The sequence below is a fragment of the Anabrus simplex genome, chromosome 4 (assembly GCF_040414725.1).
Source record: "Anabrus simplex isolate iqAnaSimp1 chromosome 4, ASM4041472v1, whole genome shotgun sequence".
Classification (NCBI taxonomy): domain Eukaryota; kingdom Metazoa; phylum Arthropoda; class Insecta; order Orthoptera; family Tettigoniidae; genus Anabrus; species Anabrus simplex.
In genome coordinates, this window is record NC_090268.1 from 235,197,715 (window position 1) to 235,215,052 (window position 17,338).

The 17,338-nt window shown below is 36.9% G+C and overlaps 1 protein-coding gene across 7 annotated transcripts in view; it reads right to left on the bottom strand.

Moving 5' to 3' along the window:
• LOC136871828 (tRNA (uracil-5-)-methyltransferase homolog B) overlaps positions 1-17,338 on the bottom strand; it is a 132,971-nt gene that overhangs the window by 106,378 nt on the left and 9,255 nt on the right. For 6 of the 7 annotated variants that reach the window (XM_068227496.1, XM_067145452.2, XM_067145451.2 and 3 more), the window contains exons 2-4: positions 11,815-12,042; positions 7,296-7,466; positions 6,511-6,752 (exon numbers count right to left, since the gene is read on the bottom strand). In XM_068227496.1, the coding sequence (XP_068083597.1) occupies positions 6,511-6,752; positions 7,296-7,466; positions 11,815-12,042 (641 nt within the window). Of the gene's footprint in view, positions 1-6,510; positions 6,753-7,295; positions 7,467-11,814; positions 12,043-12,376; positions 12,412-17,338 lie in introns of those variants that run through there. The other variant, XM_067145454.2, reaches the window with a different exon arrangement.

The following is a 17,338-nucleotide window of genomic DNA, read 5'->3' on the forward strand; positions in this document are numbered from 1 at the left end:
GATGTTGAAATTATCACTTCAATTCAAGGGCAGATAGTATCTCCCAAATGCCTGGTTGTAGAGTCATGGCGTTTGGGTGGACAGCTTCAGAATTTTTACAGCTGTCACATAGCATCACAGAAACAATTGAATCTATAATGAACTTCGTGCATGGAAAGAAATAAAGATAATAAACACAGCGAATGAAATGAAATGGTGTATGGCTTTTAGTGCCGGGTGGTGGTGGTGATTATTGTTTTAAGAGGAAGTACAACTAGGCAACCATCCTCTATATAACACTAATCAGGGAGAAAAAATGGAAGGGGCCCGACACTTCGAAAAATGAAGGTATCGGCCAAAGAAAGACAAGGGCCACGAAGGGCGTGAAAATGAAAGACTCCCTAGCCCTTGCAAACCTAATAGCATCGGGGTCGGAAAAGAACAAGAGTTGACCAAGTGAGGTCGGATAGATGAATGTGAGGAGCCTCGCACAAGTAAGTGGAAGCAATGCCAGGATTCAGCTAAGGGCTCCGTGGTCGCCAACCCACGCTCCAAAGTTCAGAGCCCCTGGGGCCCCTTTTAGTTGCCTCTTACGACAGGCAGGGGATACGGTGGGTGTTATTCTACCGCCCCCACCCAGAGGGGGGTTAGTGCCGGGAGTGTCCAAGGACATGTTCGGCTCGCCAGGTGCAGGTCCTTTGATTTGACGCCCTATGCAACCTGCAAGTCGTGATGAGAATGAAATGATGATGAAGAAGATACATATACCCAGTCTCCGTGCCAGCGAAATGAACCAATGATGGTTAAAATTCCCTACCCTGCCGGGAATCGAACCCGGGATCCCTCTGACTAAAGGCCAGCAGGCTACCCATTTAGCCATGGAGCCAGACAACACAGCGAATAAAGATACTGAACACAGTGAGCGAGGGCGTTCATTTATTTTTCAAGGCAATTTATCCATTGGCTGTCATGGGTGGGCTAGAAAATCTGGTTCCTCCCTCATGTTTATAGTTGTTCTGTGTTTAGTATAGTCCTGCTTTCCCCATTTTCAGCATTTTGATAGCTTCATCTATTTCTTGCTGAATGAATGGATCTGAGAATATGGTGGTGACTTTCACTATACCATGTCTTCTAGCTCATTTTCTGTCTCTGTTTTTGTGGTTGGGTCTAGATGGATTTTCTCAGCTCATGATTTGATATGTAGTGCCGTTTGAGATAGTTTTATCCTTACTTTGTTTCTTGATGGCAGATGTTTGATGCAGTACCAAGTTTTCTTAGAAGTGTCCATGCCTTCCTATTTGAGTATTTAAAGTCGAGTTGAGAAATCACTTCTTTCCACCTTTTCTTTCTGCCTTCATCTAGTTCACCTAGTACTCTTCCCATTTTCAGCATCACCAGTTTTCCGATAATTTTCATGCATTGTTTTAGATTCACCCCAGCACTGAATGTAGTACTTTTTTAAATCATCGTGGTGTGTTCTGTTTTGCTGCGCCAATAATTACTCCCACAAAATCTCTTGTAGTTTTCAGCCCTTGGAGGTATCCATCGCAGATTGTCATCTACTTCCCAACTGAAATATTCCCAGATAGCTATTTTGAAATTTTGTCTAGCTTTATCAATGGACCTTCCAGCTGGGATTTGAAAGCCAACAATGATGACTGTAGAGCAGTGCTAGCTTTTTCGGAAATGTTTTAGAACTTTCCTTGTGTGACCTAGGGGTTGTTTCTATTCGTCTGTGGAGACAAAGACCAGGTGAGGGTTGGGGTCAGTTTGCCATCTGCTTGAATGAAATGCTTTGATTACTTTAGCATCAAACCTGAGGTGATTGTCTCCATTTTCATTTTTGCCTGTGTAACCCCAGAATGTATAGCAGCTATTCAAGTCTCCTACAGAGAAGCAAGAGGTTCTATGCTGCTGAATTTTTGGCAGGTCATATCTTTAATACCACGGAGAATGCTTTTTGTATATTAAATGGATCCATGGATTGATGATGGGAGCTTTGCTATCATTTTGTATCCTGTGATCTTCCCTTTGATGTCAACGTTTATTTCAGTCAAGTGAGTCTTGCCGGGCTATAATGTCAATGTTATGATCAGTGGCTAATTTGCTGAGAAAATCACATTCATCATTTGATAAGCCTTCTACATTTATATGAAGGATGCAGACACTAGGTCTGAAATGTTTTGTACGTTGGCTTTGAAAAGGCCTTCTTTTCCTTCTCCTTCCTAGTATTATTATTTTTTTTATTTTTTTTAGGTTTGCCTTCTGCTGTAGTTTAAAGCACTTTAAAATGACCACGAGAGATCTATGATCTAGTTCGGCCACCATATTGATAGACTTTCAGCTGTCCTAACTTAGCAGTCTGTTGCCCACAGTGCACTATCGTGGAAGCTGTCTATACGTCACACCACTGTTATGAATTTACTTTTTGGAAATAGCGAAGCTTTATCTGTTCTTGTAATAATTAAGAGGGGAATTCCTCAAGGCAGTATTATTGGACCTTTATGTTTTCTTACACATATCAATGATATGTGTAAAGAAGTGGAATCAGAGATAAGGTTTTTTGCAGATGATTATATTCTGTACAGAGTAATAAATAAGTTACAAGGTTGTGAGCAACTGCAAAATGACCTTGATAATGTCGTGAGATGGACAGTAGGCAATGGTATGATGATAAACGGGGTTAAAACTCAGGTTGTGAGTTTCACAAATAGGAAAATTCCTCTCAGTTTTAATTAATGCGTTGATGGGGTGAAAGTTCCCTTCGGGGATCATTGTAAGTACCTACAGTAGGTGTTAATATGAGGAAAGATCTTCATTGGGGTAATCACATAAATATGATAGTAAATAAAGGGTACAGATATCTGCACATGGTTATGCGGGTATTTAGGGGTTGTTGTATGGATGCAAAGGAGAGGGCATATAAGTCTCTGGTAAGACCCCAACTAGAGTATGGTTCCAGTGTATTGGACCCTCACCAGGATTACTTGATTCAAAAACTGGATAAAATCCAAAGAAAAGCAGCTTGATTTGTGCTGAGTGATTTCTGACAAAAGAGTAGTGTTACAAAAATGTTGCAAAGTTTGGGCTGGGAGGACTTGGGAGAAAGGTGATGAGCTGCTCGACTAAGTGGTATGTTGCAAGTAATAAATATCTATGTAGTTCTGTATTGAAGATCACTATACTGATAAGATTACTAATTAATTTATTATTTAACCACCTATTCAATATAATATAATATAATATAATATAATATAATATAATATAATATAATATAATATAATATAATATAATATAATATCACCAATCCTGTTTACAATAGTAATGGATGACATCATGAGAACGGCAAAAGCAGCATATGGAGGAAGAGAAATGAACATGGTGTTATTTGCAGACGATATTGTGATTTGGGGAGAAGACGACAGGAAGGTTCAAGAACAGTTAAATGTGGTGAATGGGAAGATTGAAGAATGTGGATTGAAAATAAGTGTAGAAAAGAGTAAAACTCTTGTTATGACTAGAGGGGAGAAAGAAGGGAAAAGTCAGATTAGACTTGCAGACAAGCCCCTGGAAGTAGTGGAAACGTTTAAATACCTGGGGAGTGAATTAATGGAGAATGCTCGACTGGATGCTGAGATTAGTAAAAGGATTTAAGCTGGAAGTTGTTTCTATCATAGTGTAAGAAATATGTTATGGGACAAAGATGTGCCAATGGAAGCAAAGGATACTATGTACAAGATGTATTAGTACCCATAACAACTTACGGAGCAGAAACTTGGACAATGACAAAGAAGGATGAGAGTCGAATACAGGCAGCCGAAATGAAATTCTTGAGGAGTATGATACAGAAGAGTAGAAGAGACAAAATAAGGAATGAGAAAATCCGGGAAGAAATTGGAGTGGAAAAAATTAATGATAGAATAGAGAAGAGCCGACTAAGATGGTTTGGGCACATAAAGCGAATGAGCGACGAAAGAATGCCAAAAAAGGTGATGGAAATGCAAATCCAAGGAAGGAGAGGCCGTGGACGACCACGATTGAGATGGAAGGATACCATCCAACACAGCATTATAGAAAGAAACCTGGACTGGGACACAGTGTTGGAGGAGGAGTGGTGGAAAGACCGAAGAAAGTGGAGAGGAACCATATTTGTCCCTACCCGGCTACAGCTGGATAAAGGGAAATGATGATGATGATAAGATAATATAATATACAGAATGTTTCAAAAATAGGGGGCATAATTTCAGGTATATATTTATTATATGTAGATAATCAAAATAGTTCATTACAACATGTGTCCGGAAATGCTTCATTTCGGAGTAATGATCTTCACAACACTGAACTTCACAGGAACGTTTTTCTTTCCGTAGGTCATTGCCGTGAAAGGAGACATTAAGAGCACATTCTGATGGTTCATTCCGAAGCGCAGGTTTGGCATTCGTCTGTGCGTCATGTACTCAATTCAGCATGTGGCAGAGATACACTTCATGTACGATAATAAGGCGGACGGCAATACTGCGCTGGCTCGTCGTTTGTACCAGGAGAAGTACCCACATTGACGATGTCGGATTGGAAGACATATGTACGTCTCCATCGCCATCTGTGCGAGCATGGAAAATTTCACTCTCCTGGTTTGGGGAGGGGTCGACCATGATCTACAACTCCAGCTGCAGAGGAGGAGATTCTGGACGTTGTGGACACGACACCTTCTGTCAGCACACGAAGGATAGCGTTGCAAATGAATGTTCCTCATATGGCTGTCTGGAGACTATTGAAAGAGTATCAGTTGTATCCTCGTATGTGTACAGGCCCTGTCACCAGCAGATTACCCTGCACGAGTTAGGTTACGTTGACCAGGTTAGAAATTGTACTTTTTTCATTTTGTTGGTTCAATTTATCCATGTTGCTTTCTCACTTAAGTTGTGCATTATGATTTCTCCAAGGTATTTAAATTGTAGGACTATATTAATTTTTTGATCATTTATGATGACTTCTTTTATGTCAAGGGGTTTCATTGGCATGATCTCAGTTTTCTCAAAGGATACTTGTATTACTATTTTTAATGCAATTTTCTGGAGACTGGTGATCCGAGTACGGACTACTTCCATGTCGAGGGCTAAAAGAGCTAAATTTCCAATTTCTTTGCAATCATTTAAGAAAAGGCTAGGAAAACAACAGATAGGGAACCTGACAGCTGGGCAACTGCCCTAAATGCAGATCAGTATTGACTGATTGATTGATTGATTGAGGAGGATGGAGGTGGTGAGGAAGGTGCAGAAAATAGTGAAGGGCAGTCTGAGGTGGGGTCTTGAGATTTCCCGAGACTAACACAAGCACTGTTTCTCGCGAGAAATTTAGAGAGATCTCGAGAACATTGTCCCCGCTTTGTGTGGTAACCTGTGTGTCACAAGCATATAGGCAGACAGAGCTGAATATTGTTTGTGCTGAGTGTGCAAAAAATAGCCTACCTAGGGCCTTCTCCATTCTATAAATACGTGTGAACCAGTGACTAGAGCGTTCATTTCTTTCATTTCTACTGAGGTCTATTTTGATGCAGTATAACGTAATTATAAAGGATACGCATTCTGGCATTGTTGCTGTTGTTGTTCGAGTCATCAGTCCATAGACTGGTTTGATGCAGCTCTCCATGCCACCCTATCCTGTGCTAACCTTTTCATTTCTGGCATTTTATGCAGCGATAAGTACATGAATGAGTAGGGTAAGTAATGTAGATTATTTCGAAGAGATGCCACAAAGCACAGCCGCTGTGTTGTTTATTCAAAAGAAGTAAAATACGTCGGCAGAAATATTTTTGGGATGATCTGGCACTTAAAAACACATATCGCTGAAGGGGAATTGTCACAGAGAACAAATCCGACCCAGCCTGCATCACAAGAAGCTATCCTGTCGACAACAATTGCAAGGTATCCAGGTAAGTGTACATCCTATCTATAATTATTCACAAATTATGCAGGTTATTCGGCTAAGATGTCCACCTCAAATAACTTGTAAACCATTTAAGATATTGACATTCTGGTTTTACTTTAGTTAATAGTATCAAGGGGCTCCTGGTTGATAATGCAGTACTTTTCCAGGCTTTTGACAAAATTTATCAGCACACATTTCCGAACGAGTGCTGATGACATACTATCAAGCTTACACTCGTAGTTACTGGGACGTCGCACAGATCAACGTCAGTCTCGAGAGTCTCAAATGAGAGTATTACCTATCACTAGTAGAAAAAATAAACTGCATGGTGTGAACATATTAAACACGTTAATGAAGAAAGAACGCCACAACAAACTACAGAATTAATTAAAAATTAAAGGAAAGAGAACAGGAGGAACGTTGAGATTACAATGAATGAACCTGGTTAAGAACAATGTACGGCAAGAAGACCTGGACTAAAACACAGTGATAGAAAAGAGTAAAATGCAGAGGAACTATGTTTGCTTTAAAACATAAAAAATATTGAAGATGTAGCCAAAGAAAATATCACAACAGGAAAGAGTATAAAAGCTGTATATTTACCACGCTTGAAAGAAGAGAGAATCAGGAGTGCAGTGCTTCCCATAACCATGTACAAAAAACTCTCTCAATTGTTCCTGTTGCTCTTTCAGTTCATTCTCTGTAAGATTACGAGGATGACACACGGCCACTGCCATAGTCTCCCCTGCTTCTGTTGAACGAATCACTAAACCACGCCAGTATCCACCATCATTGAAGTCATGGCAAGCAGGTAGTTTTGACTGTCTGAGGTAATTCTGGAATGCCTAATTACAAGTTTTATTAGGTTAGATTAAAATTGATCCAATAATAGAATTTCACAAGGGTTAGGACCAAAATGATCACTAAGCTCTTACCATGCATGGTAATTTAGAGTGATTATCTGTTTATTTGTGATGACTGTTGTAGTCATTATCACTAGAATTGGGTAGATTGACCCAGGACTTGATAATAAGATAAAATACTGGTGTCGTTCACAAATGAGATAGGGAAAAAATCAGCAAGGGCAAGCAATGAAAGTCGGTATCACTAACATAAATCTACTAAAACTAACACACAATTAGCCACATTTTTATGACCACATTGGAAATGTGTAGCCTGTGAAGTATGTCAATCTGTATGCAGTTGCACTTAACAAAGACAGTCATCAAGGTGAATTCAAATGCACTTGCTATGATCAGCTTTTGGTATACAAAAGTTTAAAGCTGTTGTCAATACCGATCACATTACCTATGTTTACAATTCTTTATATATATTTTAATCTCTTGCTTCTGACATAATAAATAGTGAAGACATAAATGTTTCCATACCTCAGCAATGTCTTTGTGACTCTGCTTTGTAGATAACAAATATGTTCCTGGAACACACACCACATTTTCCTCAGCAGGACTCCCAATATAAAACCCCAGGGTTTTGGGATTTCCATCAATTCCAGTTCTAATGTGTAAGTCACTCTTGTTACGGTATGCTTCTGTCACTGGCTAAAATTATATTAATAGTTGAAAATTAAATTCACTTTAATAAAGACTTCCCTAAAGCAGAATAAAATATAAATGAGCTGCTAGATATAGTACACAAAAATCTGTCTTTAACAGAAAAAGAAATTGAATGAAAATGTAAATTGAAACCACAGTAAATTGATGTGTTTACATATTAATTAAAACTCTTCATAAACTACACAGTCCAAAAAATTAGGGGAACATGTTTTGTAACGTTTGGTATGTAACTGTTAATTTGATAGATGGGGTTCCAATGGTCGTACAGCATACCTTGAAACCTTAGCTACTCAGGGTATGTCAAATCTACGTTATACTCTATCTGTAGGCATAGCCATGTATTAAACTGTCAGGTGACCCCTCAAAATGAAGTGAATAGCGGTGTGTAAGTGTGTCGTTATGAAGTACACAGACTACTGCGGTCATTTGAGCACATTGTACGTCAACCAGCACATGCCATGAGACATTTTAATGATGTTCAAGTCGCAAGGGACGTCACTTTGATTCAGGAAGGGTGGACTTTCTGTCATGTTGCTGTGGATCTCAATGTCTCTCCGGCAGTTATTCAATGCTTGTGGAATCGCTACAATGAGCCAGGCCAGTTCACAAGGAGGGTTGGACAAGGTTGTGGACGCATACAACCCCACAGGATGATCGATATCTGACCATCTGTGCATAGCGGCGTTGTTCAGCAACTGCCAGAGAACTGCAACAAGACCTCAGGAGGGTCACAGCAGTCATGGTGTCTGACCAGACAGTAAAGAACAGGTTAAAAGAAGTGTCCTTAGGACTCAGACGTCCTGTTCTCGAGTGTCCCGTTTAATGCAGCAACATCGTGCAGCTCGTCTTCTGTTTGCCCATACCCACGTCAACTGGCAACTTCGCCAACAGAGACCTGTGTTGTTCACAGACGAGTCCAGATTTCCCCTGACACAACATGATGGACGTCAACGTGTATGGAGACGCTGTGGTGAACGGTACATGCCAAATGTTGTCCAGGAAGGCGACCGATTCGGACAAGGTTCTGTGATGGTGTGGGGTGGCATCAGTATTGATGGCCATACGGATCTTGTTGTCGTCCGTAGTAATCTTATCGCTGCAGGGTACATAGAGCAGATACTGCTAAAGCATGTGTTGGTTGCTGCATACGGTGATGGCCCTGAATTCGTACTCGTGCACGACAATGCCAGGGCTCATGTAACATGCATCACCAGAGCTGTCTTGCGAGAACTGGACATTCAAGAGATGGAATGGCCAGCAGTGAGTACTGAGCTTAATCCCATAGAGCATGTGTAGGATAGGCTTGATAGAAGTGTTCATAGGCGTCCTGTTCCACCACAAACTCTCCAAGACCTCGAACAGGCTTTCATTGAAGAATGGGACCTGATACCGCAATATGACCTCCGTCGACTTATACGGAGCATGCCACATAGGTGCCAGGCTGCGATAAATGCTCATGGAGGACACACCATACTGAAGCTCTCCAACTGTGATAAAAATCCACCCTGGAGGATTGTTATCACTTTATTTTAGCTCTTATTTGGACATTTCCATTTGTGTTCTGAAAATGAACATGAATCCATCGATGTTCTTTTGTATACTTCAACGGTAAAGAATAAAGGTTTAATTGGTCATATACCTGGGTGTAAGGTATTGCTTTGTGGAGCATGGCATACATTCAAAAATATGTTCCCCTAATTTTTTGAACTGTGTAGTATGTTTTAGTATTTTATAAGCAGTAATGAAATTATTAATTATTTTAAATACAGGACAGGATAAAAGTTGTTTTCTTCAATCATTAGTTGTCAGTTTTCAAGCTTGTCCTTTGAGAAAACTGATGATGATCATCTGTTATGTTCTATCATCTGCATTTTATTTTTTTAAGAATTGCTTCTACATCACACCGACACAGATAAGTCTTATGGCGATGATGGGATAGGAAAGGGCTAGGAGTGGGAAGGAAGTAGTCGTGGCCCTAATTTAAGGTATAGACCCAGCATTTGTCTGGTGTGAAAATGGGAAACCACGGAAAACAACTTTCAGGGCTGCTGACAGTGAGGTTTGAACCCAATATCTCTCAAATGCAAGCTCACAGCTGTGCGTCCCTAACCCCACAGCCAACTTGCTCGGTCTACCATCTGCAAATTGGTCCCTAAATGATGATAACGGTGTATCAAGAAGCAAGGTCTTCATTTTGAACAAACTTTGTAAATTTTAATACTGTTATTGGCTTGAAGTCTCAATAACTAGTTTTAGAGTTTTTGGACATATCAATGATACTGGAATTTTGCCCTGCAGGAGTTCTGTTACATGCCATAAATCTAACAACATGAGGCTGATATATTTGAACACCTTCAAATACCACCAGACTGGGCTGAGATTGAACCTGCCAACCAGGGCAGCACACTAATGTCTGAGCCACTTAGCCCGGCACTGTGTAAAGAAATGAGCAATCTACTGTTTCCAAGTTTTGGGGAAAGTGACTTTTATCCCACCCTGTATTTCTGTAAGATTTTTATGAAATGGCTTCAATTCAATTAATTTCTTTATAGTTGTTAATCCAAAGTATAAATAAATAAATAAATAAATAAATAAATAAATAAATAAATAAATAAATAAATAAATAAATAAATAAATAAATAAATAAATAAATAAATAAATAAATAAATAAATAAATAAATAAATAAATAAATAAATAAATAAATAAATAAATAAATAAATAAATAAATAAATAAATAAATAAATAAATAAATAAATAAATAAATAAATAAATAAATAAATAAATAAATAAATAAATAAATAAATAAATAAATAAATAAATAAATAAATAAATAAATAAATAAATAAATAAATAAATAAATAAATAAATAAATAAATAAATAAATAAATAAATAAATAAATAAATAAATAAATAAATAAATAAATAAATAAATAAATAAATAAATAAATAAATAAATAAATAAATAAATAAATAAATAAATAAATAAATAAATAAATAAATAAATAAATAAATAAATAAATAAATAAATAAATAAATAAATAAATAAATAAATAAATAAATAAATAAATAAATAAATAAATAAATAAATAAATAAATAAATAAATAAATAAATAAATAAATAAATAAATAAATAAATAAATAAATAAATAAATAAATAAATAAATAAATAAATAAATAAATAAATAAATAAATAAATAAATAAATAAATAAATAAATAAATAAATAAATAAATAAATAAATAAATAAATAAATAAATAAATAAATAAATAAATAAATAAATAAATAAATAAATAAATAAATAAATAAATAAATAAATAAATAAATAAATAAATAAATAAATAAATAAATAAATAAATAAATAAATAAATAAATAAATAAATAAATAAATAAATAAATAAATAAATAAATAAATAAATAAATAAATAAATAAATAAATAAATAAATAAATAAATAAATAAATAAATAAATAAATAAATAAATAAATAAATAAATAAATAAATAAATAAATAAATAAATAAATAAATAAATAAATAAATAAATAAATAAATAAATAAATAAATAAATAAATAAATAAATAAATAAATAAATAAATAAATAAATAAATAAATAAATAAATAAATAAATAAATAAATAAATAAATAAATAAATAAATAAATAAATAAATAAATAAATAAATAAATAAATAAATAAATAAATAAATAAATAATGCAAAATTTAGTCTATTCATATCTACAGTCAAGCATAGTACATAATGTGCTATGAAAAGACTACTGAGATGTACTCTTCAGAAATCCAATATTTAAATTCTGTCACCAATACCAGCTATTCTGAGAAAGTTTTTTTTATGGGTTTCTCCATAATATGTACAAGGAAAATGGTGCATTATTACTATTTTTCAAAGACAATAATCAAGCAGGAACGACACAGATGTCATGAAAAAGGTGCTGTCAAGTCAGTAAAAAAATACAGACTTAAAGGTAAATGAATTTAATTTAGCTTACTGTAGAAGTTTTTAATTTAATTAATTTATTGATTGTACTATATAACTTAATTTGGGGTCTGTTAAATTAATATTATTTGAAAACCTCCAAGTATTATGCTTTTTTGCCCAGCATTGTAGATGGTGCACTGATCCAAATCACATAAAATGCTGTATAAACTATCTATACATTAATGCTGACAGATGAACATCAAAGAACTATTATAAAACATTAATAAAATCCTTACAACATACTGTAAGCTAGCATAAATTACAGTGGATAATCAGGCAAAAACTAGTCCCCTGGAGATTTATGAACAAAGAAATATCAGAACCATAATTTAAGTACTTACAGATGGTTTAATCTCTTCAATGGTGGGATATCTGTATTTGTTCTTCCTTGATATGTGACTGGACTTTAACTTGGATGCAAGATTCTTCACAATCCCTTCTGTCCAGTTATTTTTAATATTCAACTGCTCTGTGTATGGCACTTGCCATAGTGGTGTCATCACATCTGCTAAACACTCATACTGACTTTCAGGAGTAATCTGTTTCCCAGAAATACACGGATATGCCAACTGTAAAGATATAGAAGAGCCATGTCAGTATACAGAAAAGAAATAGAAGGGAGATTAAAAATTATTAAGGAATCAATCTAATATGTCAGTGTGTGAAGATTATTGAAAAGATTCTGGAGAGATGGATTCAGGCTAAGTACGAGGAAGGCTAAGAGGAAAAGAGCACAGCTTCAGACCAGGATGGTCCACAGCAAATCTCATCTTTGCCGTGAGACAGTTAAAGAACAGCATTAGAAGTATGGAAAAAATCCGCTGATGGCCTTCTTGGGTATTGAAAGGCATATGATAGTGGAGAGGCAGCCTAGTTAAGGCAGTAAAAGTATGCTCAGCTCACCTGGAAGGACCTGGATTCGATTCCCAGTCAGGAAGCTGAAAAATTTTAAAAATGAGTTTTCCACTCATGGAGCCATGGCTCTGCAGTCCACTAACCCAAACCTAAACTGAGTACCAAGTTAATTCTTGGGGGCAACGGCAGCTGGCCATAGAGTTAACCAATCTATTCTCCTTAGTGCCCAAGTTAAGAACAGTGGATGTCTTTACTTTTCCACTCCTCCAAGGGCCTTCATGGCCTGTATGGAGATGGCTGTGCTTTCCATATTATAGTGAATGCAGAAACAAGATAATGAAGGTTCTAGAAAACAAAGGAGTTGGGAAACAGACTATATGCAGGTAAAGGAGATGTATCAAGGGAGTGCGAGTCATGTTAAAGTAGGAGGAGAGCGAAGAAATTGGCTACAACAAAAGAATGGTATGAAGCAAGGAAATGAACTCCCACCATTACTTTACATTGTAGTAATAGATGATATAATAATGAGAGTGGCAGAGGAAATAGGAGAAGAAAAAAAAAAAAAAGGTAGTAATAGTGTTTGCATACAATTTCATGGTGTGGGAAAATAGAGAGGAGAAAGTTCAAGGGCAGTTGGATGCATGGGATGAATTAGTACAAGAATATGACAAGAAATTTACTATAAGGAAGAGTGAGATGGTGCTTACAAACAGGAAGAAGGATACACTGACAATTGGAGTAACAACTGGTGGGGAACAGCTGAAGGAGGTGCAGAAATTCAAGTATCTACACAAATTAATATAGGAGAAAGGAAGAAAGGAAATAAGTGAGCAGGAGAAAGAAGAAGAAACATTCCTAAAAAATGTTAGAAGCTTAGTGTGGAGTGAAGATAACCCCTCAAAACAGCACAAAAGTGATATACAAAATGTAATATATCCCTGTACTGACACATGATTCGGAAACTTGGATAATGAGGGGAAGAGAAAAAACATAATCCAGGCCTGTGAAATGAAGTTATTGAGAAGTAGACTAGTAGTAAAATCTATATATATAAAATAAGAGTTTTGTCTGTACATTGCTCAGAATTTGAAAATAATGGTATTTCTGTATCGGTCATGTCCATAGTAACAAGAAAATGCAATTTTTGCATTTCCGTAATTTCTGTCTGTCTGTCTGTCTATCTGTCTGTATGTATGTACACGCATCACGAGAAAACGGCTGGAGAGAATTTAATGAAAATCGGTATGTGAAGTCGGGGGATGAGCCTCTACAATCTAGGCTATAAATCATTTTACTCACGCTAAGTGAAATGGTAGTTTAGGGAAAGGACTAAAATTGAATTCTCAACTATTTATGTTATTAGTGGTCTAATGAAAATCGGTATGCGAAGTCGGGGGATGAGCCTCTACAATCTAGGCTATAAATCATTTTACTCACGCTGAGTGAAATGGTAGTTTAGGGGAAGGCCTAAAATTTAATTCTCAACTATTTATGTTATTAGTGGTCGTATTTTGAAGAAAATGGGTATGCAAAGTTGGGGAATAAGTTGCTACAATCTAGACTATCAATAATTGTATTCACGCTGAGAGAAATGGTAGTTTAGGGGAAGGCCTAAAATGTAATTCTCAAATATTTCTTATTAGAGGTGTAATCGATGAATGCTACATAACTAAGGTTATATAGAATTAAATTTCCTATTATTCATGTCTTATACATTATTACCGTACTGGCTATGACCACAAAGATATTCATGAATTTGGATTTTTGTTACTAAGTTCATATCAGCGGCGAGTAACGAGAAAATGGGTAAACAGTATTTAATGAAAATCGGTATGTAAAGTCGGAGAATAAGAAACTACAGTTTACGGTATAAAATATTTTACAAATCACAGAGTCGAAAGAAAACTAAATGTGAAGGCCTACAATATAGAAAGCTCATAACATTGATCAACAATACCATTACATTGACCATTGTTTGTCGTGATGTGCTTTGTGTCTTCTGTTGCCCCTCATCTCCGGTAGATAGGATTACTGCTGCGTACAGAGTATTTTTTATTTGATTTACGTCGCACCGAGATAGATAGGTTTTATGGCGACGATGGGATAGGAAAGGGCTAGGAGTGCCTTAAGCCTTAATTAAGGTACAGGCCCAGCATTTGATTGGTGTGAAACTGGGAAACCACAGAATACCATCTTCAGCACTGCCGACAATGGGGTTCGAATCCACTATCTCTCGGATGCAAGCTCACAGCTGCGCACCGCTAACCACACGGTCAACTCGCCCAGTCGTACAGAGTGTAACAGCCTGTCTGAATATTGATGGGAAGTAGCTGGGGAGTTAGATAACTCTTCTTTAGCATGCCATTCCCCTGGTTTATAAATTTTCTGATACTACTGGTACGTAACACACTGGACCATCACAGCATTCGGGCTATTCAATCCCTACTCTGAGGCACTGATTGGAATGAACAGTGTGCATATTTAGCGGAATAATGGCAGATGAGTGTTCATGGCAATATGCAGCCTGGTCATCTCAGCTCTGGAACTTTGGACTATTAGATTGGCACCGCAATCTAACCGCAGCACTGTTCGTTAAAAGTGATAAAACGTGCGGCTTTCCATTTGATCGAGTATTTTACATGATAGCATTGCTTTTAATCGCTACATTCATACTTACGTTTTTGTAATGACCTATGTTGATTTCAGTTAGGAAAACTACAAAGTCAGTCTTTCTGAGAATCCCGTAGCGAAGCACGGGTACATCAGCTAGTTATGGATAAAATAAGAAATGAGAAGTTAGAGAACTAGCAGATGTGGAACCATTGTAGAATTATTTAGAGGAACCAAGGCTCAGATGTTACGGCCACGTGAAGAACTCCTAATGGGTGAAAATATGGGGAGTAAAAACATGAAAAATGGGCAGTATTTTAACTGCTTAGCTGCTAAAAAAGTAAGTTTTTTTTATGGCAGTTGGTAGTATTGATACAATAATTAATTTTTATGTTATTTGATAGTGATCAAAAACAAAAGGAATTCAGTTGAAACCATCAAAGCAATTGAGGATCCTAATGGAAACCTGGCCAGGAAAGAAGAGGACATCAAAGAGGTTCTGAGGAATCATTTAGATCACCTATTGAACAGGACAGAAGCAGATCAGAGAACAAAAGAACCAGGTGTTGAAACCTGCACAGTGAACCTCCCATTATATGGGCAGAAACAGAAGCAGCCCTTAAGAAGATACTGCAAAGGAAATTCCCAGGAATTGATGAAGTCAGCACAGACATGATTAAAGCAGCAGGAGTCCAGGGTTTACAGTGGCTACACAGAGTACTCAAGGCAATTTGGAAAGATGGCAAGATGTCTACTAATTGGAGCAAGGGTGTCATTATCCCCCTGTTTAAGAAAAGAAATCACTGAAAATGCTCCAACTACTGGGGAATAACACTCCTTTCTCATGGGCTTAAGATTCTTGAGAAAATCTTAGAGATCACATTGTGAGTCATCTTAGAGCAACAGTTTGAAGAGGAACAGTATGACTTCAGGCCTAACAGGTCCACAACAGACCTAATCTTCAGTGTCCGTATGTTAATGGAAAAATATTGGGGAAAAGGCAAATATCTGTTTATGGTTTTCCTCAACATTGAGAAGGCATATGACAGCCTTGCAAGAGAGAAGATATGGGAATGCCTAAAAAAAAAAAAAAGTGCCAGAGGGACTGGTGAGGAAAGTTCAGATGCTGTATGAGAAGCGTACCAGCTGTGTGCGATTGCGTGATGGACATTCATCCTGGTTCAAGACTGAAAGTGGAGTCCAGCAAGGCAGTGCACTATCCTCATTGTTTATCACCATCATGGATGACATAATGAAGAACATCAAGAAAACCTCTGGTGAACTAAAAGCAATGGCCTTCGCTGATGATGTTATGATCTGGGAAGAAATCAGTTTAAAAGTCGAGGTGTTTGCTGGCATTTTGGAAGGGAGGATGCGATCAACGGTTGAAAGTAAGTTGGATGAAAACCAGCATGCTTTCAGACCACAGAGAGGCCGTCAGAATCACACGTTTTAGTATGCGCCAGGTTATTGCAAAATGCTAGGATAGGAATAGACAGTTGTGTTTATGTTTCATAGATCTAGAGAAGGCACATGGCAGTGTACTAAGGGAAAAGATATTCGCCATACTGGGGGACTACGGGACTTGTTAAGATCTCCGCTTACATTACGTATATTCCCTACCTTGCATGCTGCTTTTTCGCCGAACACGTTGCCGCTGCTCCATGCATTCAACTACTCCGCTCACCTGTGCTTTGGCTGCTCCATTCATCACGTGACTCTGACGTCATCCTCTCTATGCTTCGCCTGCTCCGTTGTGTGTGTGCTGGTGCTTTCCTATTGGACACGTGATAAATATGCTTCTAGAACTTGCTGGCCTTTAGCCTCCTTACTTTTCTAGATCTTTCTATACCACTATAAATTCCCACTCCACTGCTCCACAATTTGAGTCTACTTTCGTCTCGGAGTGGTGGAGCACCAAAATAACCGTGCTACTTTGTATTATGTCACTTCCATCTGGACTGTTAATCTTCAAGCAATTTGATGAGCAAGATTTATCACTATTTAGACATTAATTTTTCTTTTGGGCCATCTGCCACTGCTGAACTTTTCTTCCGCTGACTTAAATTTCGTATTTTCAAATCTCATATGCAAGACTTCACTTCTACAACAGCTTTTTAATCACGAACTGCGCTACGGACAATGCAAAAATTTGTAATCACTTCAGTTGCCTCCTAAGACATATGCTATTTTGTATTATTAATATCATAAATTCTGTTCCCGCAACATAGTAATACCTGGTGAAGAAAATCCTTTCCCCATTTTTGATCCTTTTCCCACTTCCCTTTTCCCTTCCTTTCGTACCTCTTTTCTTTCAGGTTTTGCTCCTCCTTTTCTTATTCAGCTTCTTTATTCTTCATTGTTCGCTTGTATTTGGTCATAAGGCTTTTCTTTGATACA